This window comes from Tribolium castaneum, chromosome 8 (genome assembly GCF_031307605.1).
Source record: "Tribolium castaneum strain GA2 chromosome 8, icTriCast1.1, whole genome shotgun sequence".
NCBI classification, from domain to species: Eukaryota; Metazoa; Arthropoda; class Insecta; order Coleoptera; family Tenebrionidae; genus Tribolium; species Tribolium castaneum.
In genome coordinates, this window is record NC_087401.1 from 17,355,066 (window position 1) to 17,381,434 (window position 26,369).

The following is a 26,369-nucleotide window of genomic DNA, read 5'->3' on the forward strand; positions in this document are numbered from 1 at the left end:
TCCAGATACCAGAAATTGACCAAAATGGCAACAAAAATTGAAAAAATCAAACATAAAAAATCGAACAAATGGACTTTTTTGAACTTTTAACAACTTCAGATGGATGTAAAGGCATATAAAAATCCACAAAACTTTGCTAGAGTGAGTTTAAAAAAAAACAAATTTGTAATCTAATGAAAAGCTAGTATAATACAGAAAATGAACCGCTGAATTTATTGGAACAAACCGTTTTGCTTTACGACTTTTATTATTTTAGTTATAAATTTTTGTATTGAAAAAATGTAATCGTCTTTGTAACCGGAACCGTTGCTCGAAGCGGCCTCGGGTTTAGAAGAAAAATAGATAATTTTATGCGCTATCTGACGCTTTGTTGCTTGTTGCTCCAAATCTTACAGTTTTCGAGAAAAACGCAAAACAATATTTCCATTTTTAATTTTTTTAATATATAACTTTACAAAATGGCATATGACTCAAAGCAATATCTTCAAAAAAAAAATTCAATTTTCCAACGCCGATTACGGGGTGTTAACTTTTTTTAATTTTTTTTATTTTTTCATTTACGGCTAAACTATTCAAAAAAGTGGAACTATTTTGATCTATACCTATGCAAAATGATCCTGGGAATCCATTGGCATCAAGAAAATTGACAAATTCCCAATAGTTTTTTAGTTATAATTTTTTTAAATTTTTACCAATTTTTGCATTTGTCTCCAATTTGCTCGAAAACTATTAGTCGTAGAACAATATTTTTTTTTTGAAAAAAATAGATAATTTAAAGAGCTTTCCAACGATAGTAGACTTCATGGCGTTATGTCTGATAGTTCCGGAGCTATTGCTCGACAAATGTTCCGGGTACCCAAAATTGAACAAAATTGCGACAAAAATTGAAAAAATAAAATATCAAAAAATCGATTAAATGGATTTTTTATGGACTTTTAACAACTTTAGTGGGTTGTTAGGACATATAGAAGTCCATAAAAATTTGCTGGAGTAAGTTTTAAAAAATTTTTATTTATCTCTTGGAAGGTAAGTGATTTACTTAGGAAATTTTAGCAAAAAAAAACAAAATTTTAAATTTCGTGAAAAGTTGGTATAACACAGAAAATGAGCCGCTGAATTCACTGGGACAAACCGTTTTGCTCTACGACTTTTAGATTTTTAGTTATAATTTTTTTTTTTAGAATTCTTTATTTTTTTTATTTTCTCAATTACGGCTAAACTATTCAAAAAAGTAAAACTATTTTAATCCTTACTCATGCAAAATGATCCGGAAAATCGATTGGCATCCAGAAAATTGCCAAATTCCCAATAGTTTTGTAATTATGAATTTTTCAAAATTTTACCAATTTTTGCATTTAGCAGCAATTTGCTTGAAAACTATTAGTCGGAGAACAATAATCTTTTTTGAAAAAAATAGATAATTTAAAGAGCATTCCAACGATAATAGACTTCATGGGGTTGTCTCAAATAGGTCGGGAGTTATTGCTCGATAAATGTTCAAACCATTAAAAATCGATCCTGGTGCCCTTTTTGCACTTTTAATAGCGCAGGGGGTTGTAAAGGCATCGAACAATCTATTAAGCTTTTTTATAGCAACAAATTTTTTAAAATTAATATTTTTTAAAGATGTTTTTCAAACTTACAACATTCCAAGTGTGTTTGTTTATATCATAAATAATTTCGTCGAAACAATTATCAATTCAAGTGAATAATTTTGTATGTGTTAGAATATCAATTAGGTGAATAACAGGAAAGACTCAACGTAGACACTCACCTTAAAAATCAAATTTAATTTAGGTCAAGGCCCACATTCCCCTTATTAATTTCGGCCCATTTTTTGCGAACTACGTTCGTGAAAAATCCTCAAAACAAATCTGGCTTCCTTGATGAATAAACACAAAAGAATTAAAAAGGCCACTTAACAATATATAAACCCACACCGAATTTTTCCCTAGTTATAATAATAATGCAAGACGAGAACTTTGAATTCGGTCGCTGGCTCTCGACGCCACCTCCTGGTGATGAAGTCGTCATCACGGGTACTACCAGCACCATGACCAACTTGATTTGAAATAATACGAGTTTCAGGTATTTCCGGACAATTCCCCAAATCCGGGAACGTCAAACAATTCCGGGACAATCTCTTCAACAAGCAATCAATGCTTTCGAAAATTGAAGAACGCTGGTTGGAAAAACACACTGAAATTCCTCCAACTGGCGGCTTCCTCCCGGATATCACTAAACTCGATTTGGGATTTTTCGGGATTCATTGGAGGCAATGCCAGACGATGGACCCCACAGTTCGGGGCTTCCTGGAGGTTAGTCTGGAGGCGATCCTGGACGCTGGCGTCCATCCAGAGGAGCTAAAAGGGAGCAAGACTGGGGTTTTTGTGGGGTACTCGTGGTCGGACGTTGAATGGGCGTCTTTGAGGAGCATTGACGAACCTCAAACTTTCGGAATCACTGGGTAAATATTTTTTGAATTATTTCTTAATTTTTCCTTTTTCCAAAAATTAGTTACGAGCGTTCGTTTATTCCTCGAAGAGTTAGTTATTTTTTGAAGCTCAAGGGACCAAGTTATGTTGTTGATACTGCCTGTAGTAGTTCGCTGAATGCCCTAGATCATGCCTTCAAGGCCATACGAAGCGGGCAATGCGATAATGCCCTTGTTGGCGGTTGTAATCTAACACTTAACACTAATACAACGCTACAGTTTGCAAGGTACTTGTATTTTTTTTTTGGATTTTGGGTAAAAGGGCTTTTAAGGTTTGGTGTTTTGAGTAAGGAAGGACGATGTAAAGTGTTTGATCAGGATGCTGATGGGTATGTGAGAAGTGAGACCATTGCCTGTATTTTTCTGCAAAAGGCGAGAAGTGCAAGAAGGATTTATGCAAAGGTTGGATTTTTTGGTCTACTCAAAATATTTTGTTACTTTTTTCCAATACAGAAAGCATTTTTAGAGTCGTTATTGCAAAAGAATAATAAACCGTTCTCAGAAAATTTTTTTTTTCAAAATTTTTTTCTTTTAATTTTTTGGCTAATAATAGCTGGCAAAAAAAAATGTTTTTTTTTATATTTTTGCAAAAACAAAGCTAATACAAAGAGCTTCTGACTGTAAAAAATAGTTGATTCCACAATGACGTCTTAGGGCTTGAATTAATTTTTTTCTGTTTTCTAAATATCTTATTTTGATATTTTTTTGACAAAGTTATGAACAAGGTAAAATGAAATTTAATTCGAAAGGTCTTTGACTGTTAAAAAAATTATAATTTTTTTGATTTTCTCGAATTATTTTGACGTTGTTTTATTTTTAGCCAAATAATTTTTTGTCAAATTTTTCTGATTTTTGCAAAAACAATAATTTTCCAAAAAAACTTTACGTGAATTTTTCTTTTTCTAAAAGTTTTGTGTTAAACTCGAAATTAAACAAATCGGGTACCACTTTAGTACCCAAAAAAATATATTTTTTTTATTATTTTTGAAGATAATCCATTCGAAATCAAACCATGACGGTTTCAAAAACGATGGTTTGTTCTTCCCCTCATCCGAAATGCAAAGCAAACTCCTTCAGGAAATCTACAATGAAAGTACCATCGACCCATCACGCCTCATCTACATGGAACTGCATGGTACCGGTACCAAAGTGGGCGATTCTGAAGAAATCCAAGCTGTAGACAAGGCAATTTGTGCCAAACGAACGCAACCACTTTACATCGGAGGTGTCAAATCAAACATCGGCCACGCAGAACCGGCCTCAGGCATGGCCGCCATCATCAAAGTACTCCTTGCCATGGAAGAGGCAACTTTGATCCCAAACATCAACCTCAAAAAAGTCAAAACCGGAATGGTTGCACTTGAAACCGGACGAATGAAAGTTGTAACAGAAGTAACACCGTACCAAAGCAACGACACCATCATGGGAGTGAGTAACTTTGGGTTCGGTGGTACCAACTGTCACGTGATACTTGAAAGAGTTGCAAAGTTAAAACAACAATTTGACGACAACATCCCGCGATTGGTTTGTGTGAGTGGGCGAACTGAAGAAAGCGTTCAAACTATTCTGAAAAATCTGGTACCACTAAATTATGATTTTGTCGCACTGTTGCACCAAATTTTCAAAAAACCGTTCAACAATCATTTGTACCGCGGGTACTCAATTGTTACAAAAAATGATACTGTTGTCACTTCAATCAGGAAGAATTTGGAACAAAAAACGCAATTTGTGGTCAATTTTGGCCGTTTTGGCAAGTCGTACCAAATGGTAGGAAGGTACTTTCTGCAGTTTCCGGTGTTCCAGCAAGCGATGCATCGGTGAGTACCATTTGTTATGTTTAGTTTTAAATTGCACATGTTTCAAAAACTAAATGGTACAAAAAATGGGTTTTGGGCGCTTTTAAATGCATTTAGGACCTAAACCGTTAGACATATAAATAATTGCTATTTAACTTTTTTGTAGCAAATTTATTTTTCTACAAGTTTTGTTTTTACACTTTTTTTATATCTTCAACGATGTTCGCAGTGTCTTTATAAAAATGGTAATCACGTACATTTTTTTTTTAATTTGTTACAATTAAAAAACGGTAAAAGATACAAAAAGTCGTAATAATCAAAATTGCAGAGAATTAAATTTGCTACAAAAAAGTTTTATTGGCCACATTTTTATCTTTAACGGTTTAGAAGTTGAAACTAATTTTTTGTTACTTGACACAGATAACAATAAATCATATTTGACTTATATTTGAACTCTTATAGAAATTAAATGGTTAAAGATAGAAAAAAAGTTATTTGAACTTTTTTGCAGCAAATTTAATTCTCTACAACTTTTGTGTTAACAATTTTTCCGTATCTTTACACGTTTCGACAGAATTTTAAAAAATATGGAACGGTACCCAAGTTACCAATTTATTATAATGTAATTTTAATAAAAAAAAATTAATTTCTTCAACTGGACGTTTCTTTATTTCAGAATTAACATAATCTTAAATGAGTACAACCTGAACATCATTGATTTGATCCAAAAATCTGGCATTCAAACAAATCTAGGAGGCATCGCCGTCCAAATAGGAATAGTTGACGTTCTCAAAAACCTAAGACTTGACCCAATCATGTCATTCACTGACTTGGCCTCAAAACTAGTCAGTGATTATCACGAAGGTCATTTAACACTAAAGGAAGTACTACTCGAATCACTAAATTACAATTACAACGAAACGGTACTCACTAACCCGAAAAAAACGCGCCACCAAACAAACCCATCAAAATTAAACCCCCCACCACCAAACTCAACCATCCTGGACCTATCTGACTCAAACCCCAACATCCAGGACCAGTTTTTACCCATCTTGGGCCAACTCTTCCAGCAAGGGTACCACCCTCACCTCGACCAATTGTACCCAAATTTGCCATTCCCAGTTGGGCGTAACACCCCAATGGTGGCACCATTGGTCCAATGGGACCATTCCAAGAGTTGGAAAGTTGACCCATTTGTCAAACTTGCCCAATGGTCGAACATGGAATATGACGTAAGACTGGCTGAAGACAACCTATATTTGGGCGGACACGTGATCGATGGGCGCAATTTATTCCCAGCTACTGGGTATTTGACCATTGTTTGGGAACTCATTGCTAAGGAACGCAACATCATCCCGATTTATTTGCCCATTGTTTTTGAAAATTGCAAATTTGTGAGAGCGACCACTATTCCAAAAACGGGCTTTGTTACGTTTTCTGTGTCTTTGCAAAAAGTCAGCGGGGAGTTTGAAATTACGGAAAATGATTCCGTTGTGGTCACTGGACGTGTTTCCACGCCTACTCACTTAAATTTTGCCAAGTTACCTGATTTGGAACTAAAAACTGAAGTTACTGAAACTTTGGACGAGTCTGAAATTTATAAAGAATTGCACTTGAGGGGGTACAATTATACAGGGTGTTTCAAAGGTATCGTCAAGTGTAATATAGATGCGTCGGTTGGGTTGATTCGTTGGGAGAACAATTTTGTCAGTTTTATGGATAAGATGCTGCAGTTGAAACTGCTTGAGTTGGATTCAAGACTGTTGTTTGTTCCAATTGGGATCAAGAAAATTTTAATTGACCCTAGAAAACACTTGGAGGAACAAGAAACAGTCATGAAGGTGTCGTCTTATCGCCATTGCAATGTTTTAAAGTAAGTTATTAATATTTAAAAAAAAAATAGGGTTTTTTATTTTTTTTTTGGATTTGCACCTTTCAGTTTAAAAATCTATAACTCTGCTATTTTAAAAAAATTGAAAATATTTTTTAGCTCAACATTTGAAAGAGGAATAGTTTTCGAAATATTCGCGTTTTCTTGGTCTGAAAAAACTTGCAAAATATTTTTTTTCAGATGTGGAGGAATCGAAATCAGTGGACTTTACGCAAGGCCAATCTCGCGTCGTAAAGTGACACTTGAGCCGGTCCTGGAGACAAATATTTTTGTCCCGAATGATTTTACGACTGATTTGAGTCAATCAGTTCGAATCAACACTCAAATAATCCTCGAAGAGTCGCTTGATATTAATTTCAAAGCATTGGAAATCCATGACGAGTTTTCGCCACCAGATACGTTCATAATGCCTTTGGTGTTTAATGCCCTTGAGGACGTACCTTTGGTACAACCCGACTTAACCATTTCGACCAAAAGCCCAGTTCAGGAAAGCCCTGGTGTGAAAATCACCTCAGATGGGCTCACACCTAGCAATTTTCTCTTAATTGTTGGCTCAAAATTGCTCCAACGTGCCTCTTTTCTCAACCAGATTTTGGCCTCATTGAGTCCGCATGGGTTTGTTTTAAGTCGCGAGGATTTGTCTTACGTTCCGGAAAATAGCACGAAAATCTCAATTCTGACCCAACATTGCATCGGAAATGAGAAATTGATACTTTTCCGGAAGTTTGAATCAAACGAACGACTTGTGGTTGAGTTGAGTTCAAGTCAATGGATGTCTCAACTGAAGCAAGCTTTAAAGACCAAAAACGAGACACTTGTCGTGAGCCAAAAGAACCAAATTGAGGGAATTTTAGGATTTGTTAATTGTGTGAGGAGAGAACCTGACGGGAGGAAAATTCGGTGTGTTTTTATCATGGATCAAGCGCCTGCTTTTGATCCCAAAAACACCTTCTACAGCCAACAAATTGATAAAAATATGGTCTTTAATGTTTACAAAAATGGAAGTTGGGGGACGTACCGACATTTACGTCTTATTGAAACAATTAAGCAATCAAGTGAACATTCCTTTGTGACTTGTTTATCACGTGGTGATCTTTCGAGTTTAAAATGGGTTCAAGGTCCCTTATCCCGTCAAAAAACTAGCCAAAATTTAGTCACTGTTAGTAGCAAAATTGTATTTTTTTGTCATAATTTTTTTAATTTTAGACCAGTTATTGCGCAATTAATTTTAAAGATATTATGACCGCCTCTGGTCGCATTACCTTGACTATGGACCGTATCAGTCAGGAAAACATGGAAGGATTTGAATTCAGTGGCGTAGATTCGAAAGGTAATCGTGTTATGGGCATGGTCAGTAATGGAGCTTTATCAACTTTGATTGATCCTGTTCCACATTTGACTTGGATGGTACCACCTGAATGGTCTTTGGAAGAAGCAGCCACAGTACCAGTAGTTTACTCAACTGTGATTTACGGTCTTTTGATGGTACGGAATATCAATAAAATTACCCATAAATAAACAAGATTTGTAGCGTTCGAGTTTGAGTGCTGGTACTTCAATTCTGATCCATTCTGGCACTGGTGGTGTAGGTCTGGCGGCCATTAATGTGGCACTTGCCCACAAATGCACCGTTTTTGTGACTGTTGGTACCAAAGAAAAACGTGATTTTCTCAAGAAAAACTTTCCGGAAATTAATGGTACTACTCGTGATTTATTGGATTGTGGTTAATAGTTTGTCTTAGAGAGTCATATTGGGAATTCCAGAGACGTTTCGTTCAAAGAACTGATTTTGAAAGAGACTCAAGGTCGTGGCGTTGATATAGTTTTGAATTCTTTGGTTGAAGAAAAATTGAAAACTTCGATCCAATGTTTGGCACGAGGTGGCAAATTTATGGAAATTGGCAAATTCGATTTAGTTAATAACAACTCGCTTCAACTTTTATTGTTGGAGAAGGAGGCAAGTTATCATGGGATTATGTTAGATTCGTTGTTTAATGGACCAGTCGACGTTAAATTAACACTTAACGACATGGTTTGTGAAGGTGTTAAAAAGGGTTACGTTAAACCTTTGCCAAGGACTGTTTTTGAAAGTGCGAATGTTGAGGGTGCTTTCCGGTACATGACCACAGGGAAACACATAGGGAAGGTTTTACTCAAGATTAGGGAAGATAATCACAAGGAAGCTTCGATTCAGTGTTTGCCTAAGTAAGAGCACAATTTTTTACAGCGAAAAGATGAAGATTTTTAGAAAATTGTTGACGCAAATAACACAAAAAACGATGGAAAATAATATTATTCCAGTTTTTTCTTTCAAATTTTTATGCATTTTTTAAGATAAAAACTGGGTTTCTAAGTTGAACGTGACACAGATTTTACATGAAAAATTTTTTTTTATTTATTTGTAATTCAGATTTGTATCATTCGAAAGGTTTTAACACGTGTTTTCATATTTTTTTCCCAATTCTGTTGATAATTAATCAGTTAATGTGATTTTAATTTTTGAAGATTCTGGGCTGATCCAAGCAAATGCTACATAATCCTAGGTGGCTTGGGCGGTTTTGGCTTAGAATTAGCCGATTGGTTGGTCTTGAGAGGAGCTCGAAACCTCGTCTTAACTTCAAGAACTGGCGTCCAAACCGGTTATCAAACGCAACGAATCAAGTAATCCGATCCCAAACCCAAAACCAATTAATCACTTAATCCCACTTCAGAATCTGGCAATCATACGGCGCTCGCGTCAACATTTCCACAATCACCATTTCGTCAAAAGACGATTGCGTCAAATTGATACAAGAAGCCACAAAGTTGGCTCCAGTTGACGCAATTTTCAACCTCGCTGTTGTCCTAAAGGACGAATTATTCGAAAACCAAACCGAAGAAAATTTCCGGATTTCTCTCACACCGAAAGCTTTCGCCACCAAATATCTGGACCAAGTCTCGAGAGATTTGTGTCCGAATTTGCGATTTTTCGTCGTGTTTTCGTCCGTTTCCTGCGGACGTGGAAACATAGGACAGAGCAATTATGGCATGGCCAACTCGATCATGGAGCGAGTTTGCGAAAAAAGAAAAAGTGAAGGGTTTCCAGCCTTGGCCATCCAATGGGGAGCAATTGGAGACGTAATTTTTCCCTCCCGTTATTATTAGTGTGTAAAAAAAAACAAATTTTAGGTCGGCCTTGTTGCCAAAATGCAAAAAGACAACAAGGAACTAGTAATTGGTGGAACACTCCAACAGAAAATCTCCAGCTGTCTTAACGTGATGGACCGTTTCCTCAACCAAGACAATCCAGTGGTTTCGTCAATGGTTGTGGCAGAAAAACGCGATAAAAGAATCGGTGGTGAAAATCCAGTCGACGCAGTCTGTGCTATTTTAGGCATCAAGGACATTAAAACAGTTAACCAACAGTCGAATTTAACCGAACTTGGAATGGACTCAATCCTTGGAAACGAAATTTTGCAAACACTCGAAAAAGACTTTGACATTTTTATTCCACCAAAGGAATTAAGAAACATGACATTTGCCAAATTACTCGACTTACAAAACCAAAAAAACAGTAAAACACAAACTGAAAAAATGGAACAAGGCACTAAAGCATTAATCCAACTGGTACCAGATAGTAGCTCAGACGATAAACCATTCATTAAACTCAAAAGTCTAGCCAATCAAAATGAAGACGCCCCCACCATTTTTGTACTACCTGGCATTGAAGGTGTCGTACAATTAATCGAAACTTTGAGCCAGAAACTCAAAGCTCACGTTTACGGTTTGCAATATTCGTTCAAAAATCCCGAAAATACAGTCCAAGAAATTGCAAAAAATATCCTACCGGTGCGTAATTTCTTTAATTAACTAACAAAAAAAACACGATTTTTTACAGCACGTCAAAACATTATTACAAGACAGAAAAAACTTCACATTAATCGCCTATTCATTTGGGGTACTTGTGGCCTTTGAACTTGCAGTTCTCCTCGAATCAGAGGACTGTTTTGGCACAATTTTCGCAATAGATGGCGCTCCAAAGTACCTAAAAGCCTCCATTTTGCAGCACCTTTCCGGCAGTACCGAAGGCGAATTCGAAACGTTTATTATTTACTCAGTCCTAGCCCACTTTTTACCGATCGAATTCCTAGATAAAAATCGAGACAAGTTGTTAAATTGTACCAATTTCGCTGAAAGAATTGAAACGGCAGCTAGTTTGGTACCACCTGAGTTATTAAACAAGGAAAAAATGGATAAACAAGCTTTGATCACTTTCCATAGAAGGTACAAAGCAGTACGTGAATACCAAACACAAGCAAAAATTAAATCAGTGATTAGATTGTACAAACCGGAAGTTCCGGTCGTTGGAAATATGCAAGAAGATTATAACTTATCGGAAGTTTGTGAGAAAGTTGAAGTAATTAATTTGAAAGGCAATCATTTCACAATTGTTGAACAAGACGGACTTGCTGATGATATTACAAAGGTTCTCGGGCTTTAATTATTGTATAAATAAACCAATTTTCTTAAATTACATTGAATTTTATTTCCAATAATTACAAATTTCGTATCAATTACATGTAATTAGCGAAATGAAGGTCAAAACCGTAAAATTACAACTGTGTTCACCTAATCGGTCAATTTCAGTGTGGAAAGATGGGTCACATCATGGGTCTAATTTACAATTTAAATTTCTAAAAACTCAAAAAATGGCTCAAAAATTAAAAAAAAATTAAAATTTGATCTTATAAAATTATTTAATTGTTGTAAATTATTTTGAATCCCAATTTTTTTCTAAAAAACAGGTGACAAAGCACACACGATTCGACAAAATTTCATAATTTTATAATTTTTGACTTAATTAGACAATTTCAGCTTGGGACGATGGGTCACACTATGACTTTATTTTAATGTTTAAATAAAAGTACCACCAAAATTATCAAAAAATTTAATAAATATTTATACCACCAAATGGTACTACAACACCCACGAATTAATAAATTAAATAGAAAAATTAGCTATCAATCAATCGCCAGCTGTTTGAAACTCCCCTCCAATCCGAACAACTCCTCATGACACGTGGGTTTGCCCGGCCGTTTTGATTCGTCGGCTTTCACCCCTTCCTCTTTGGCAAACCACGCCTTCTCCTTTTCCAACGCCTCCATCCACTTGGCCATATGTTCGGTAACCTTACCTGCGGTACCACCAAACTCTTCCGGAAGTAACTCTTTGGGAACATGGCGGTAAAGCGACTCCATATTTTGATGAACATGAATCCGGTTACGGATTTTTTCCTTCAAAAACGGCGACACCCACTTGATTATAAAATCAACAAGGGGCGTGGCATTGATCACGTGCACTTCCTTGACCTTGACCGGATACGCCTCCTGGACACACACAAAAAATTTCTTTACAATCGTTGGCGAAACTTTAACAAAGTGCTTCAAAATGGCAACACTGGCATCGAGGACGTATATGTCACCAGCCACGCCTACTTCCTCCATTTCGAGGCGGAGATCTCCCATCATGAGTGCGATTTTCATAAAGTTGGCAATGTCAGGTGTGTCAAAATCGACAGCTTTTGCACCAGCTACTGTCACACGTTTGCAGTCGGCTGTGAGGCCTGGCATAACAGTAGCACGCCTACAAAATATGTATAGATGGGCGAGGCTTTAGGCGGAGCTTACATTAATTTGACGATTTCCTGCAGTTCGGGACGTGTAATGTCCCGATTGGTGAAAAATTCCGGAATTGCAGCTCGCATGGTGAAGTACATGTCGAGTTTGCGTTTCGTGCGCTCGAGAGAAAAGTTGCAGCCGCGCAAAAAGTTCATCAAACGGCCCTCATCTAAAAAGTATTGACATATTTGCCTTAATCAGTCAATTGTAGTGTGGAATAAGGGGTCACACTTTATGTTTATCTTTCATATTTTTTCAGTAGTACTCAATAAAAGTCGTGTTTTTTTCCTTAATTTTTTTTACGTTCGGTTACGTAACAATGACTAAACCCAAAAATAAAACAAAAAACAATTTTTTCTAAAGACAATTAGGCATTTTGTCGCTTGGTACCCAACAGTACTACCAAAGGTTTGACGTTTAGTGTCCGATAAATTACAAAATAACTAAACTAAACTAACAATGACCCACCCCAAGTGTCTGGAAGATGCGGCTCCTTCCTCAGCCATTCTTTGATCGCTTCCAAGTCCCTTTGTCTGGTGTTGACGTCTTCGTTGAGGGCATTTCTCACAATTTTTTGCTGCTCTTCGTCAGGTATCACAAGAGACATGGTGTCAACGACTGGAAGAGCGCCTCGAAAGCGAGACGCGTGTTTAGCCTTGGTGGTGGTAACACGTCAAGAGCAAGGATCTCCGAAACCGGTTGCGAGAAATGACCATGACTTGACGCGTAATTTGCGTAAGCTACAAACCCGGTCTTAAGATGGGTCACATTCTTATTAATTGCGACAGTAATCAATTAATTTTCACTTTTTGTCAAAGTACTACCAACTAAAAGTAATGTTTTTTTGTTTTTTTTTGTCATTCTAGTTTAAGGAGCTGAGACCAAAGATAAATATGTAAAAAGTGCAAAACTTTTTGCATTCGCATAGCTGTTTAGTCTTGAGGTACTCAAAAGTACTACCAAAATTTTTGATTTTTGGGTCAAAAAAAATTGTTAAAAAGTTTGTTCGCTTGACTGAATACGATTGTAATTTCCGTTGTGCAAAATAATTTACATTAATTATGTATATTAACTTTTTCTTCTCATTAAACCCACTTTTACGTGTTTATTTACATGCAATTAAATTAATTTTTGTGCATAATCAACAAGTTTTTCCTTTTGCAATAATAAAGTTTACAATTGAAGAAAGAAAAATTTGATGACCTTGGATAAGTTTAATCCTAATTTTATTCACAAATAAATACCAGACACCGGAACTGTGTATTTATTATATTAATGCAATATTAATTAATTCAGCAAAAATATAAACGTTTCTGTATTAAACAAAAACAAAAAACTGATAAGTAAAAATCAAGGCTCTGCTATTATTTTTATTTTAAGATATTGTGACTAAGCCATAAAATACAATAAAATTTACATTTCTTTTGCATTCCTTTTGAGTGTTTTAACGTCCGGTACTAAACAGTACTACCAAAAAATCTACTTTTTGCGACCAAAAATCACAGAATTTTTGTAAACGCTGCTGCTTAACTATAATGTAAATCAAAAATTATTAAATAATTAATTCATAATTTCTAGGCAACCGTTTTTACATTTGCGCACACCGACTTGCATACGTCAAAATTATGTGATGTTACAATTAATACAATTAAGATTTATGTTTATTGGATCAAGCAGTGGTACCTTTGTACCAATAAACTAGTTTTTCATGTAATTACGTCGTTATTGTTTATTTTAAGTTACGAAATAATTTCTTAATTATTTTACAGCTTTCACTTGCATCTTTGAACCATTTACCTTGATGCACTTCAATTAGCCACTTATTGGCTTTTAATTTGTTGTTTATTCTTGAAATTGGAATATTTTGTGACGACAGAAGATGTAAATTAAATGCAACATCGATAAGAAAGTTTTTTCTTGCATTCTGGCCTCAATTAAAAGTGGTACTAGTGGTACCGTTTTTTCTCATAAAAGGAAAATGTCAATGACGAAATAAAAAATCAAAAAAATAAACACTTGCCAAACAATAACTTTTGTTTATTTTATTTGAGTAGACAAATGGACTAAAATTTAAATAAATTAAAAATTACAACCGACCTTGGTCCTGACTTTCGGACATTTTTTTATCAAACTTTAAAACAAGTTTTTCCGAAACACCAATGATGGTACTAAAAATCAACAGCTTTATTCAATTAGATGAAAGGATTGGGTGCAAGCCCAATCAAGGTTACCAACGTCCAATATTTAAAACAGGCTAAGAATACAGTACTGCAGTTTGATTCTTGCCTTTGTATTGTTTAATTAAATGAAAAATGAGTGAAACAAACCGAATTTCTCAACTTTTCAAAGACCAAAACATTCTAATAACAGGAGCCACTGGTTTTTTGGGCAAAGTGCTAGTGGAGAAATTTTTACGATGCACCGAAGTGAAAAAATTATATTTGTTGGTTCGGAGCAAGAAAGGAAAAAATCCACAAGAGCGTCTCGACGAGCTTTATAGTAACATGGTACGGTAAAAATTTGATCAAGTTAGCGCATCTTTTAGGTAGTACTGTGTGGTTCCGGGAGCCATATCTCCAAAACGACATGGAACCAATGCACAATTTTTTCGCTAAATGTCTAGCCTTTAGTCTTCTACATATAACAATAAAAAAAATCCAAAAATATTAAAATATAAAACTGCTACTATCTATTTTTTTTAGCTTTTTGACGTTCTTAAACGTGAAAATCCGTCCGTTCTTAAAAAATGTCTGATTATTCCGGGCGATATCACTCAAGAAGGCCTCGGAATCTCCACCCCCAACCGCATCCTTCTCCAGGAAGAAATTGATTTTATATTTCACAGTGCCGCCTCCACGCGTTTCGACGACTCGGTCAAAACTGCCGTTAAAATAAACACCAGAAGTACCAAATACGTGCTCGACTTGGCACAAGAATGCAAAAACTTAAAACTTTTGGTCCACGTTTCTACAGCTTATGCTTTTCCAAACGTCAAGGTACTACATGAAAAATCGTACAACCCACCAAAAAACCCACATGAAGTACTTGAAATGATCAAATTTGGCAAAGACGATGATATTGAAGAGCTACTTGGTGACGCACCCAACACTTATACTTTCAGCAAGGCGTTAGCCGAGGCATTAGTTGTGGAAAAAATGGGCATAGTCCCATCAATAATAGTACGACCTTCCATTGGTACTACTATTAAACCACGTAACCAACGATTTAATCGACTTTTTATAGTGTGTCCCACCTTGGCCGAACCCATTCCAGGATGGGTCAACAATCTGCAGGGTCCCATGGGTTTGTTTGTGGGTGCTGGGAAAGGTATAATCCGCTCCATGTACATGCAAGGTGACTCGTACGCGGATTTTGTACCGGCGGATGTGACCATCAATGGTATGCTTTCTGCCTCATGGTACTACCTAAGTCACGACCAAAACGCCCAGTTTTACAACATAACGTCTTCATCACAATACAATTTTACATGGGAGGAGCTCATAACCACGGGCAAAAGTGTTATTTTTAATGAAGTACCATTTAATGGAGTTGTGTGGTACCCTGGTGGGTCGATCAAAACAGTACGATGGGTGCACGAGTTGTGTTTTTATCTCTTTCAACTTTTACCAGCGATTTTGATTGACGTAATTTTGGTACTACTTCGGTACAAACCAGTGTAAGTCTCTAGCACCAAAAGTTTTGACTGGTACTACTTTGGTACTTTTAGTTTGTACCAAATTCAGAGAAGAATACAAAAAGGGAATGAAGTTTTTGAGTATTATACAAACCGGGCTTGGGATTTTAGTAATAGAAGAGCCAATGATGTCAAAGGTATTATGAATGAGATTGAGAGAAAAGTCTACAAAATTGATGGTGAAGGGTTTGACTTGAAGGACTATTTAACGAAGTGTATGTGGTGTCTCAGACGAAATAATTTGAAGGAAAGTGATGAGACAGTACCTGCGGCTAGACGTCATATGAAAGTGTGAGTACCTTAAATTTTATTCAGTTTTGTAATTATAACGTTTTTTTGTAGAATGTGGGCCGTGGATATTGTAGTCAAAATACTATTCCTAGTAGTACTACTGTATTATGGGTACCAGTGGTACCAAACACTTACTCGTACCATTTTAAGATACTAAAATGTATGGTATGGTTGTATATTTTTTGTAGTACTGCCAATAAAACACAATTAGTTAGTTTTTTAATTTTTTCTTATAAATAATAAAACAAATCGATCGATAAAAACCAAGTTGTTACCCAATGTGATAAGTGCCGCCACCTCTGATGCGTCAACTCAACCAATTACAGGATTCTACACAAATCAACGCAAAATAAATTGCAGGAAAAAATAATAAAGAAAGGCAGAGGTTAGACGTTGTGCACATGTTAAGTACTTTCAGACTGTTTCAGAATGAATCCTTGCGTAATCCCGAAATTATCCGAAGATTACGATGGAGATGAACGCAAATTGAGCATGGTATGACTTTATCTCACTTATCAATTTTTTTGTTATAATTAGAATTAAAAGTTTTAAAATAAAAAAAAATATAAAACAAAATCTAACCTCGGCTTTGCCTCGGCCAGTTAATTTTTTTGTTTGTTTACTTTATGTCCAGTTTTTTCGCCGCTTGCTTGTCAAAAAATTGAATTTAGCGTCCGGTGATTGGGTCAAGGTCACACCTGTCATTAAACACTTGAAACAATTGCTCCAATTATTCAATTTCTAGCACAAACGTTTCGTCCAACAAGCGCGCACCTGCGAGTCAGAAATTTTATTCATTGGTGATTCTATCATCGAACAATTACAGTTTTCTACTTTATGGCTTGAAAAAATCAGCGCTTTGCATTGCATCAATTTCGGGATAGGTGGCGATAGGTACAAAAAACCCACCATCTTGTTTTTTTACTATGTGATTCCCCCAGGGTTGAGAACGTGTTATGGCGGATCCAAAATGGCGAACTCGATTTTAACGTCAAGTTAAAAGCGGTGGTACTTTTTGTTGGTACTAATAACACGGATTGTACGCCGCATGAGATTTTCGAAGGGATTTTGGAGATTGTTAAAGAGATAAAGCAGAGATTGGGCAATGTTTTTGTTATTTTACCGGTAATTTGTTTTTTTTTGTTTTGTGTTTTTTTAGATTTTTTTCTAGACTTTGTTACCTCGAGGGCAGTACCCTAACCCGTACCGTGAGCGAAACGAACATGTTAATACATTCCTCATTGATAAATTCTGTAATGAGGCAAATGCAGATGAACACACTCAGAATGTTCATGTCGTTGAAATTCATCACAATATTGTACAAAATGACCAAACAATCTCGCATCACATCATGCACGATTATCTGCATTTGACCAATTCGGGCTATTTGAAGGTTTTTGGACCCGTTTATGATAAACTTTGTACTCTTTTGAATAAATAATTTTGATTTATTTTATTTTTTATCGATTTGTCCCACTGACGTTGCCAAGGTCAAGCGGCCATTTTACCGTCACCTAGCAATATTTCAAGCGCGTACATCAAACACACCGCAACTATGACATTTTTTATTGATTTAAATGCAAACAAAAGTCGCTATTACGTAACTTCCCAAACAGTGGAACTGACTGAATTTTTTTTCCTACTTGTCACTTCAACATGTGCGTCCAAGCCGTCCGATAAGCGACTCAATCTTCTCGCCCATGAGCCTTTCAAAGCTACGACAAAAAATAACAAACTTTGACGTAAAAACACCCAAATTACCTCTCCTACCACCCTCAACCCGTGGATTATTGTTCTCTTTGATTGTATTCATCAAATCTTCGTACATATCGTTATCACTTTTCTTCAAACCGTGTTCGTATTTCGCTTCTTTGGCCAATAAAGTTTCTCTTTGAATTTGTGTCTTGAGTTCTGAAGGGACGTCCGGAATGACGTATTGCATGATTCCGGTCAAGGCAAACACGATGTGCTTGAAAACGAGTTGTAGAAAAAATTTGTATGTGATTCGTGCGACTCACTTCGAATATTACGACGAAGGCGAGACGGGCAGCAAAAACGTGCCAATATTGCGGACTTAGACCATATTTGTCGATGTCTTCGGGGCCGTTACGGTACCCACGGTACTGACATATGCTAGGTGGTGGTTCCTCGTTATTGTCACCACCCATGTCAGCGTGGTAGTCCGAAGTGTTAAATGCTAGAAAAAATAATGTATACAATAAATTGTAGAAAAAATAACGTATTCACCACATACTTGACAGTGAGGAGTCAATGTAGCCTACTAGATCCTCAGTCGGCGAGTACTTGTACTGGTAGACCATGCGTGGGATAAAGTCGCTGGTGTATGCGATGACAAAGGCCTTAAAGAATTTTTTGCGCTCACTCGTTTTGGCAAACATTACGATTGTTTAACAAAATTTTTGGAATTGTTTATTTGCTTCCAAAAACTGATAAATCGGCCACTTTTCATTATTTTGAAAACGTATATAGGCATTAGACAGAAAAAACGTAGCTAATTATTAGGTTAGCCCTTTAAATTTTTTTTAAATTTCTTTTGAAATTTTTAGACTTGCACCTCCCCGTTTAAAAATTCATAACTCGGCCAATTTTCAACATTTTCCAACGATTTTTTTTGCATTTGGAAGCAAAAACTTGAATCTATCATCCAGTGTTATAAAAAAAAAATGGAAAAAAATTGCTAAATTGTGAGAAATTACATTTGAAACGACGGCAGTGTAGGTGATGGCTCTTAAGATGCCATACCACGCCCCTATATCTTCCGATCTCTCCGCTAGAGGTCGCCTGGCTTGCGTCACCATCTTGTACGCATCTAATCTAATCTCGGCTACATTATTCAATAAGGCACAGAGTGGAGCTAAAGGAAACGCAGCTACAAATAACGTCACAAAACCATACTGTAAAACTATCAATTCATTATTTTGACAACTGTCTAAACTGTCATAATTACTCATTTCGAGATATTCATCAAAGAGGGCCAAGCGGCCTGGATCCTGCATATGATAATCTTCCTCCCATCTTGTATGTTTCCTAGTCAAGTCTTTGGTATTAGATCTATGAGTTCTATACCTCCACCAATTGTAAAATTTGCTAAAAAAATCAATCCCGGCCGTGTGATTTTGACAGTTACTCGCACAGCCAACTACTCACGGATTGAAAAGTTCGACGAAATTATTGAAGACTTGTTTACCGACCATTATTATGGCCAATTGAATGCACAATTCGCTTAAACAACCAGCTGGGTCACAAATATCACCTTTAACCCTTGAAAAAATCGATTCACGAATTGCTGCATCACCCGGAAACGCATAGAAACGTCCCTTGAAAAATGCAATGTAAATCAAAGACGAGTAAAAATTCATAAACTCGAAAAGAAATATCTTGAACGTGTAAGAATCTTCATATTCAGTCTGCGTCCTTGGATTTTCCATGTTAGTCAAATAAATGGTAAGTCTATGATAGAATCGCGTTAGGCACATAATTATGATCAGATTGATCAAGGCGGCTGAGACTGACGTCACGATTTTTGCGTGACGTTTCAAAAAAGTACCTCCACCACCATAAATCACCGAAACAAGTGATAGTCGATAGATTATGGTACCCAAGACTGCACATAGTACCACCGCTAACTACAAACAAAATATAGTCACTTTAAAATGGTACCGTTTGGGTTGGTAGTACCATGAAGAAAACGGCGGAACCAGTAACGAAAAAACGCACAACTTTGAAACTAGCAGGTAGGTAAGGTTCCTTCTCGCGCGTTACTGGGTTCGTACGGAAGGTCTTGACGCTTGTTTCGAATTCTGCAAGTACCAGTTTTAATTTTGACGATATGATACTTTAAATTGACAATATTATAAAAAACTTCATTATTGCTAACATTTTCCACAATTAGCTAAAGTTGAAAATTATTTCAAAGTTATGACAGTTTAAGTTGGCAATATTATGAAGTTGCCAATCGGTTACAGACCAATTTTTAACTCAATTTTAAAGTTATGAGGGACTTTAGGTTTTTTTTTCAATTGCCAACTTATTTTTTGGTAGTACCTGGTCGTGGTTCTTCGTCTTGATCGGTACCATTCAGGTCCCACTCCCATTGAATAACACTCTGTTTCCTTCGCCAAAGTTCCAGAAAAACCGTAGCCCAAAGACTCATAAAAATAGCAAAAAAGACAGTCGCTGGATTATCAAAAAGATAAGTCAAACGTGCAAACTTGCAACTATCTATTAATTTCTGGTACTTGCATGCTTTATCACACAAGGGACACAAAGTAATGTTACCGGGACCTAACGGGTCACAAATCTCTTTCCTAAAAAGTCGTTCCAAAGTTTTCAAAAAAAAATATATATGGTACTTACGTCGGTATATTGTCGGGACTATCGATGGTAAAAAGGCCATACAAGAAGCACAAAGTACCAACAATCGCTGGCGCGATTAACATTTTCGTGTAAAAACCCAACCAGCAGAAATACAAAGCGATTTTATCCCCAAAGTACTTCCGTACCAGACACAATGGTTGTTTTTTCATCCATTTGCCCGGCCTTGCCCATTCTAAGTACAATTTTCGCCTGTCTAGAATCTTACCATCACTCTGATTGCGCTCCCAGCGACCTTCATGCAAGGGAAAACAGGCCAGGTAAGTGTTGTCGTTCAAAAGTCGTCTTATTCCAACTTTATCCGTTTCGTCAAATTTAACTCTGAGCAAAATTTGCATAACTATTAGGCTTCTTTGGGCACTTGAGTAGCTGGTGACTCGGTCCTTGACCACAAATCTATTTTTTTTTAATTTATTGCACAAAAATTGTACTGGAAGTGAGTTATGTAGTACTTACTGTTCCTCCCTGTCTGCTCCTTTAGTGGCTTCGTAAAACGATGGTTCCTCGGGAATTAAATCAGTATTGTATTGTGTGAACTCGCTGAACTTTCTTTGCAACTTAGCCCAGAAAGTTTCCTTCTTGTTTTGGTTTTTCTCATCGTCCCATGCCTTCACTGAAATGGTGATAAAGCGCTTGATGGGCAGTTTCATGCCCATGACGGCCGCGTATCGCGTCTTGGTCTTCCATGGTAGATGTATTTTCAAGAACCACGTTTTACCATCGAATGATATATCCTTGTGTTCCAGTTCTAGTTCTAGTCCTTCTTTGACCAAGTTTTCCTGGAACACTCTTCTATGGTCACGTCTTCGTGCCTCAGCTTCGGTCATAACACCCAGTTCTTCTTCTTCGTAAACTAGTACCATGTCGATTTTTCGGCGCCCATCTCGGAAATATAAACTTTCGGGGTCTAGAACATCTTCCTTTTCTGCGGGTGTTGGTGGGGGGATTTCGGGCCAGTCTTCTTCTTCTTCTTCTTCATCTTGGACCAGGGATGGGATGGGGGTGCCAGGAAGAGTGACGAAGGAGTCGGTGGCCAGTTGGGGCCCAAAGGCGTCTCTGACTGTTGACAGGTTACTTTTCTACAAAGAGAAAATGAAGAAAGGAGAAGAGATGAAAAAAAAATATTACAAAAATTTTGTATAACACTAAAAAAATTATTAACTATTGTATTCAGTAGTTAAAAAGTGAAATTTTCAGCTAATAATGACTAATGTTACCCTTAGGCTATATAACTAAAATCTTAATACAGGGTGGTTTTTGGTACTTTTTTTTTTTTTTCAATTACGGCTAAATTTTCAAAAAAAATGGAACTATTTTAATCCATACCTATGCAAAATGATCCGGGGAATCGATTGGCATCAAGAAAATTGCCAAATTCCCAATAGTTTTTTAGTTATGAATTTTTGAGCATATGATCTAATTTTCGTTTTATTTGCATTTTCTCGAAAACTATAAGTCGGACAACAATATTTTTTTTTGAAAAAGATAGATAATTTAAAGAGCTTTCCAACGATAATACACTTCATGGGGTTATCTTTAACAGTTCCGGAGTTATTGCTCGATAAATGTTCCGGGTACCGAAAATTGGCCAAAATCGCGACGAAAATTGAAAAAATCAAACATCAAAAAATCGAACATATGGACTTTTTGTGCACTTTTAACAACTTTAGTGGGTTGTTAAGACATATAGAAGTCCATAAAAATTTTCTGGAGTGAGTTAAAAATTTTTTTTCATTTTTTTGAAGGTAAGTGTAAAAGCAGGTATAATACAGAAGGTGACGCAGGTGGTTATTATTTTGTTTTTTTGTAAGAAATTATTTATTTTTTAACTTAATTTGAGGTGGTACCACTTGTGGTAGTACCTTGTCACTCTGTAGGGAACCACGTCTCAAGTGATTGTCTGGACTTTCCTCAATTCCGTTCAAGCAATTCTCCTGATCCAGAGTTTTGTTGTGGTACTTGGATATGTTGATTAGGGATTTAGATTTGGTTTTAACTAAGGTGGTACCCAAGGCGTTGAAGACTTGAGGTGTGGGTTGACGTTCAAATGGTACGTTTAAACTGCACGTGCTTTCGTTGCTCGGACGTCGGGAAGAACCTTCGATCGATTAAAACTGTGTCAATCAATTGAACACCTACACGTGAAAGAAAATATTTTTGCTAGTACCGTTTGATCCTTGTGCCTTTTCCGTTTCAATGAAAATTGTGTTATTATCCATCTGATTGTTGCATTAAAATCACTCAAACACTTGCACTACCGTTCATTTTTTTGCACTTTTCTCGCCCTTAATGTATGACTAAGGGAAACCAACTAGTTATCTCTTTATATCTCACTTGGCTTGTAATGTAGATTGTATCGGAAAAGTGGTTAATAATAAATAAACCAACTCTATAGAAACGTTAATAACAACACAGTAAAATCAATTTTACTAACCCACGTTAATATCGATATTATTGGAATGGGAGCGTTTTTTACAACTAAAGATAGGAATGACCTGAAATTATTCAAAGTGTTAAATGTCACAGATGCCCAGAATAGAATTTAAAAGTTTAGGATGGAATCAATTATTGCGTGTTGATTGCACCAGTGAAAAACTAAAAAAACTTTTTTCGATTTTTGTTTTTTTAATTATGACAAAACTATTTCAAAATGTGAAACTATTTTGATCCACACCTATGCAAAATGATCCGGGGAATCGATTGGCATCGAGAAAATTGACAAATTTTTAATAGGTTTTTAGTTATGAATTTTTTAAAATTTTACCAATTTTTGCATTTGTCTCCAATTTGCTCGAAAATTGTTAGTCGGAGAACAATAATTTTTTTTTGAAAAAAATAGATAATTTAAAGAGCTTTCCAACGATAGTACACTTCATGGGGTTATCTCTGATAGTTCCGGAGCTATTGCTCGACAAAAGTTCCTGGTACCCAAAATCGACAAAAACTGCGATGAAAATTGAAAAAATCAAACATCAAAAAATCGAACATATGGACTTTTTGTGGACTTTTACCAACTTTTGTGGGTTGTTAAGACATAAAGAAGTCCATAGACATTTGCTAAAGTGAATTTAAAAAAAAATGTTTTTTTCATCACTTTGAAGGTAAGTGTGTATTACTTATTACTCAGGAAATTTGAGCAAAAAAATTTAAAATTTTAAATCTCGTGAAAAGTTGGTATAATACAGAAAAAAAGCCGTTGAAATCAATGGAACAAACCGCATTGCTCTACGACTTTTAGTTTTCGAGTTATGAATTTTTAATAAATAACCCGGCGCATCCACCATTTTTCAAACTAAAATAATTTTTAAAAAATTTCTAGCGTAAGCTAGTATTACAAGAAAGCTGGTGTAATACGTATAATGAGCCGTTGAATTCAATGGAACAAACCGCAGTGCTCTACGACTTTTAGTTTTTTTTTTATGAATTTTTTTAGTGAAAAACTTTGAGAACTTTAGAGAAACTTTGCCTCTGTAGCCGGAACCGTTGCTCGGTGCAGTTCCGGGTTTGGACGAAAAAATAGATAAATTCAAGCGCTATCAGATGGATTTTTGTTCGTTGCTCTAAGTCTTACAGTTTCCGAGAAAAACGCAAAAAAAGGTTTCCATTTTCACTTTTTTTTAATTTTCAACCGCATCAGACGCTTTTTTGTTTGTGGGTTCAGAAAACATAGAAAAATATTTATTTGAAATTCGATTAATATACATTTTTTACTTGTAATCTTTATTTATTGCGTTAGTTCCTTTCAAAACTTCGTAGGGAATTTTAGTAACATTAGAAATCCACCCAAAGTAGTGAAAAATCTGTGTAAAAATCAACGGATGTCGATGTTCTTGATTACACTGATGTGTACGTCCTGTTGTTGCAGCCATAATATCATTGTAAATCCCAATCAATCCCCATCTATTACTAAACTTATGGTAACTGTACAATGGCGCCCCGGAATCTGGTTCACACAAATCTGAACCTTCAACCATTGGAAATGTACAAATCTGATAGTCTCCATGTAAATGGGCTTGCGCGTCCAACTGAGGAAATTGCAGTTTGCAATCAGTCATAAGATAAATATTAACTTTTAAATGACCAGCTTCTAGAGACTCAACTATCTGGGAATAACCGCCTGATTTTAAATTCCAAGCACTTATACTTCCATTCATTTTAGGAAAATGAGCAAATGGAAGTATAAGGTGTTGACCCATCCCTTCAATATGTTTCCCTCCTTTGATATGAAGCACACCGATGTCATTGTTCCCGCTCATTTTATCATAATCTGGATGAATTTTAACCTCGGTATTGGTGTAACGTAAGACTTTTTCCTCGTTAACTCGAGCTTCAACAACTACTTTGTCCGAAATACTTGAAAATTTGATTAAGAAGTTGGTTTAAAAACACTAGGTTAAGTAAGTACTTGCTGTGAAGGCACAGAGCTGATGAAAGTACCCAAAAAGTGGAAATTTCGACTCCTATACATGATTTCAGTACTACACTGTCTTTGATGTGTTTAATAGCCAGAATATCGTTTTTATATGTTGGTTTAGGGGCTCCATTTAACATTGACATTGCTAGAATTTGAGTACAAGTAACGAAAAGTACGACCAAAAGTACTTACCCTCAGTGGCAAACAAAAAAAATAAACAAGCAGTGAGTGCAACCATCTTTGCACAACTTCTAATTTAAATAAAAAATGTTTAAATTCTTTTATATCCAAGCAGTACCTAATCAAAATTAAAGGTTTTAAAGTGGTACCATTAAAATTTTACCATTAATTTTTATGAATTTGTAATTTTGTGCATGATTGAGTAAGTACCAGATTTATAATCCTTAAATTATCACTTAACGTTAAAATTTAATGGTGGTACCAATCGTGCGGAAAATTACGAATCTTAGGTACCATCAGGTACAGTGATTTCAATTATTAAAATAATTGTAATATACCGAATCCGGTATTTGCATGATTTTTCGTGGCAAGAAATTGCCATTTTTTTGCAGTACCACCTATATCGTTAGTACTATTCTAATATTTTGATCTTTATCGATCATTTCGCAATTTGTGCTTGGAAGTACAGCTTGGAAAAAGAACACTGTTTTATTAGTAAACAAGAAAAAATTGTTCACAAGACTTTATTTTTGTGGTACTGTTGGTACCAGAGTGGTTTTAAAACAATAAAAATCGTGCTAATTTCATTTATTCAACTCTAAGACCCAATTTCGTGACATCATTAATCCATGGTAAAAAGTACTCAACTCTGGTAAAAGATCCAGGACTGGACTGGCACCCATTGAACAGATGGGACGCCACGCCCACCAATTTATGGTACTTTTCACGATCAGTGATAAGAGGCGCTCCAGCTTCATAATGACAAGTCTTATCATTAGGTTTATTGATGGTACAAATAAATTCGTCACTGTTGGTACAACCATTGGTAGTACTTGCGGTTGTAGACAGGCGAAAGACTGTTAATTTGGCAGAAACTAACTTCTTCAAATCCGGTGTTAGAGTACTCCAAGCTAGGGAAAGCCCATCTGAACCTAAAATTTGGCGCCCGATTGAAATCGGACTTGTGGTACTAACACCTAATTTATTTTGCCACCACCAATAGAACGAACTTTTGACTTGGATTAACGCAATGTCGTTACGGATTATTTGAGGGGTTCGTACGAACCCGGGATGTAGTATCAGATTTTTACCATAGTTCAGATTACCAATGGTACCGCCACTCATTATAGTGTTACTGTAAATGATCAAATCGGTACCATTCCTACAAAGAAAAAAAATAGCGAAAAAATAAACATATTTCATTATTATTGTACACAATTTGTTTGGAAGAATTCGGAAGTGTGAAACAAATGGCTGATGATAGTACCCAATGGGCACCAATGACAGAACCCACGCAAAAATGCAAATTATTTGAAGATAATCGAATCGAAACAACGTATGGAAATTCACCAGGATTTGCTAGCTTGGTAACCGGGCCTAAAATAAAAGTAAGGTGGTACCACTGAAATTTGGTACTTACCAGAGGCCACTAAAGGTACCAACAGGGTTAAAAGTAGCGGTACCATTGCATTTGTGACTGGTGGGCGTAAGAAAAATTGTTGCTTTTAAACGAGTTATAAAAATTTATTTTCTATTATGTTCGGTACTAATTGGTTG

General features: G+C 36.0%; 5 protein-coding genes and 2 non-coding genes across 8 annotated transcripts; 3 read left to right on the forward strand and 4 right to left on the reverse strand.

Annotated features, from left to right (window-relative positions):
- The first annotated feature begins 1,887 nt into the window (after positions 1–1,887).
- On the forward strand, positions 1,888–10,694 carry LOC658944 (fatty acid synthase). Its single transcript, XM_008196258.3, has 14 exons — positions 1,888–2,039; positions 2,089–2,467; positions 2,518–2,721; positions 2,767–2,896; positions 3,485–4,311; positions 4,967–6,163; positions 6,362–7,340; positions 7,388–7,666; positions 7,713–7,878; positions 7,924–8,386; positions 8,687–8,842; positions 8,893–9,298; positions 9,350–10,009; positions 10,059–10,694. The coding sequence occupies exons 1-14, from the start codon at positions 1,967–1,969 to the stop codon at positions 10,659–10,661; spliced, it is 6,522 nt and encodes a 2,173-aa protein (XP_008194480.2). The 5' UTR covers positions 1,888–1,966; the 3' UTR covers positions 10,662–10,694.
- A 400-nt stretch (positions 10,695–11,094) lies between these two features.
- Positions 11,095–12,493, reverse strand: LOC658874 (alpha-tocopherol transfer protein-like). Its single transcript, XM_965225.4, has 3 exons — positions 12,307–12,493; positions 11,848–12,007; positions 11,095–11,803 (listed from the first exon to the last, which is right to left on the reverse strand). The coding sequence occupies exons 1-3, from the start codon at positions 12,443–12,445 to the stop codon at positions 11,182–11,184; spliced, it is 921 nt and encodes a 306-aa protein (XP_970318.1). The 5' UTR covers positions 12,446–12,493; the 3' UTR covers positions 11,095–11,181.
- A 1,605-nt stretch (positions 12,494–14,098) lies between these two features.
- Positions 14,099–16,046, forward strand: LOC658800 (fatty acyl-CoA reductase 1). Its single transcript, XM_965158.4, has 5 exons — positions 14,099–14,345; positions 14,541–15,033; positions 15,082–15,514; positions 15,566–15,823; positions 15,875–16,046. The coding sequence occupies exons 1-5, from the start codon at positions 14,151–14,153 to the stop codon at positions 15,978–15,980; spliced, it is 1,485 nt and encodes a 494-aa protein (XP_970251.1). The 5' UTR covers positions 14,099–14,150; the 3' UTR covers positions 15,981–16,046.
- Positions 16,047–16,176: 130 nt separating this feature from the next.
- LOC658732 (platelet-activating factor acetylhydrolase IB subunit beta homolog) lies at positions 16,177–17,274 on the forward strand. The gene is made up of 4 exons (XM_965094.4): positions 16,177–16,318; positions 16,569–16,717; positions 16,765–16,948; positions 16,995–17,274. The coding sequence occupies exons 1-4, from the start codon at positions 16,253–16,255 to the stop codon at positions 17,262–17,264; spliced, it is 669 nt and encodes a 222-aa protein (XP_970187.1). The 5' UTR covers positions 16,177–16,252; the 3' UTR covers positions 17,265–17,274.
- A 100-nt stretch (positions 17,275–17,374) lies between these two features.
- LOC658670 (anoctamin-4) lies at positions 17,375–22,567 on the reverse strand. Of its 2 annotated transcripts, none has more exons than XM_015980755.2 (13): positions 22,386–22,567; positions 22,081–22,316; positions 20,675–21,297; positions 20,201–20,614; positions 19,889–20,151; positions 19,523–19,644; positions 18,992–19,470; positions 18,792–18,931; positions 18,541–18,746; positions 18,078–18,183; positions 17,842–18,020; positions 17,594–17,792; positions 17,375–17,538 (listed from the first exon to the last, which is right to left on the reverse strand). In XM_015980755.2, exons 1-13 carry the CDS (start codon positions 22,435–22,437, stop codon positions 17,420–17,422), a joined length of 3,138 nt encoding a protein of 1,045 aa, XP_015836241.1. In that variant the 5' UTR covers positions 22,438–22,567; the 3' UTR covers positions 17,375–17,419. The 2 variants fall into 2 exon arrangements, with proteins under 2 accessions (XP_015836241.1, XP_008194539.1); XM_008196317.3 differs by having other exon boundaries at positions 17,585–17,792.
- A 1,314-nt stretch (positions 22,568–23,881) lies between these two features.
- Positions 23,882–24,960, reverse strand: LOC103313322 (uncharacterized). Its single transcript, XR_010335131.1, has 3 exons — positions 24,825–24,960; positions 24,624–24,777; positions 23,882–24,571 (listed from the first exon to the last, which is right to left on the reverse strand). It is a non-coding gene; the product is annotated as an uncharacterized LOC103313322 (transcript).
- Positions 24,961–25,320: 360 nt separating this feature from the next.
- LOC103313305 (uncharacterized) lies at positions 25,321–26,356 on the reverse strand. Its single transcript, XR_010335228.1, has 3 exons — positions 26,233–26,356; positions 26,027–26,189; positions 25,321–25,974 (listed from the first exon to the last, which is right to left on the reverse strand). It is a non-coding gene; the product is annotated as an uncharacterized LOC103313305 (transcript).
- Positions 26,357–26,369: the final 13 nt, after the last annotated feature.

Coding starts and splice junctions, on each gene's coding strand:
- LOC658732 (XM_965094.4), top strand. CDS start 16,253: ATGAATCCTTGCGTAATCCCGAAATTATCCGAAGATTACGATGGAGAT. Junction 16,319..16,568: donor ATGAACGCAAATTGAGCATG/GTATGACTTTAT, acceptor TTCAATTTCTAG/CACAAACGTTTCGTCCAACA. Junction 16,718..16,764: donor TTCGGGATAGGTGGCGATAG/GTACAAAAAACC, acceptor TGATTCCCCCAG/GGTTGAGAACGTGTTATGGC.
- LOC658944 (XM_008196258.3), top strand. CDS start 1,967: ATGCAAGACGAGAACTTTGAATTCGGTCGCTGGCTCTCGACGCCACCT. Junction 2,040..2,088: donor TGATGAAGTCGTCATCACGG/GTACTACCAGCA, acceptor TACGAGTTTCAG/GTATTTCCGGACAATTCCCC. Junction 7,341..7,387: donor CTAGCCAAAATTTAGTCACT/GTTAGTAGCAAA, acceptor TTTTAATTTTAG/ACCAGTTATTGCGCAATTAA.
- LOC658800 (XM_965158.4), top strand. CDS start 14,151: ATGAGTGAAACAAACCGAATTTCTCAACTTTTCAAAGACCAAAACATT. Junction 15,515..15,565: donor CTACTTCGGTACAAACCAGT/GTAAGTCTCTAG, acceptor TGGTACTTTTAG/TTTGTACCAAATTCAGAGAA. Junction 15,824..15,874: donor GCTAGACGTCATATGAAAGT/GTGAGTACCTTA, acceptor GTTTTTTTGTAG/AATGTGGGCCGTGGATATTG.
- LOC658670 (XM_008196317.3), bottom strand. CDS start 22,437: ATGGATAATAACACAATTTTCATTGAAACGGAAAAGGCACAAGGATCA. Junction 20,152..20,200: donor AGTCCCGACAATATACCGAC/GTAAGTACCATA, acceptor ACGACTTTTTAG/GAAAGAGATTTGTGACCCGT. Junction 17,793..17,841: donor CCTTCGTCGTAATATTCGAA/GTGAGTCGCACG, acceptor CTCGTTTTCAAG/CACATCGTGTTTGCCTTGAC.
- LOC658874 (XM_965225.4), bottom strand. CDS start 12,445: ATGTCTCTTGTGATACCTGACGAAGAGCAGCAAAAAATTGTGAGAAAT. Junction 12,008..12,306: donor GCATCTTCCAGACACTTGGG/GTGGGTCATTGT, acceptor AATACTTTTTAG/ATGAGGGCCGTTTGATGAAC. Junction 11,804..11,847: donor CAGGAAATCGTCAAATTAAT/GTAAGCTCCGCC, acceptor CATATTTTGTAG/GCGTGCTACTGTTATGCCAG.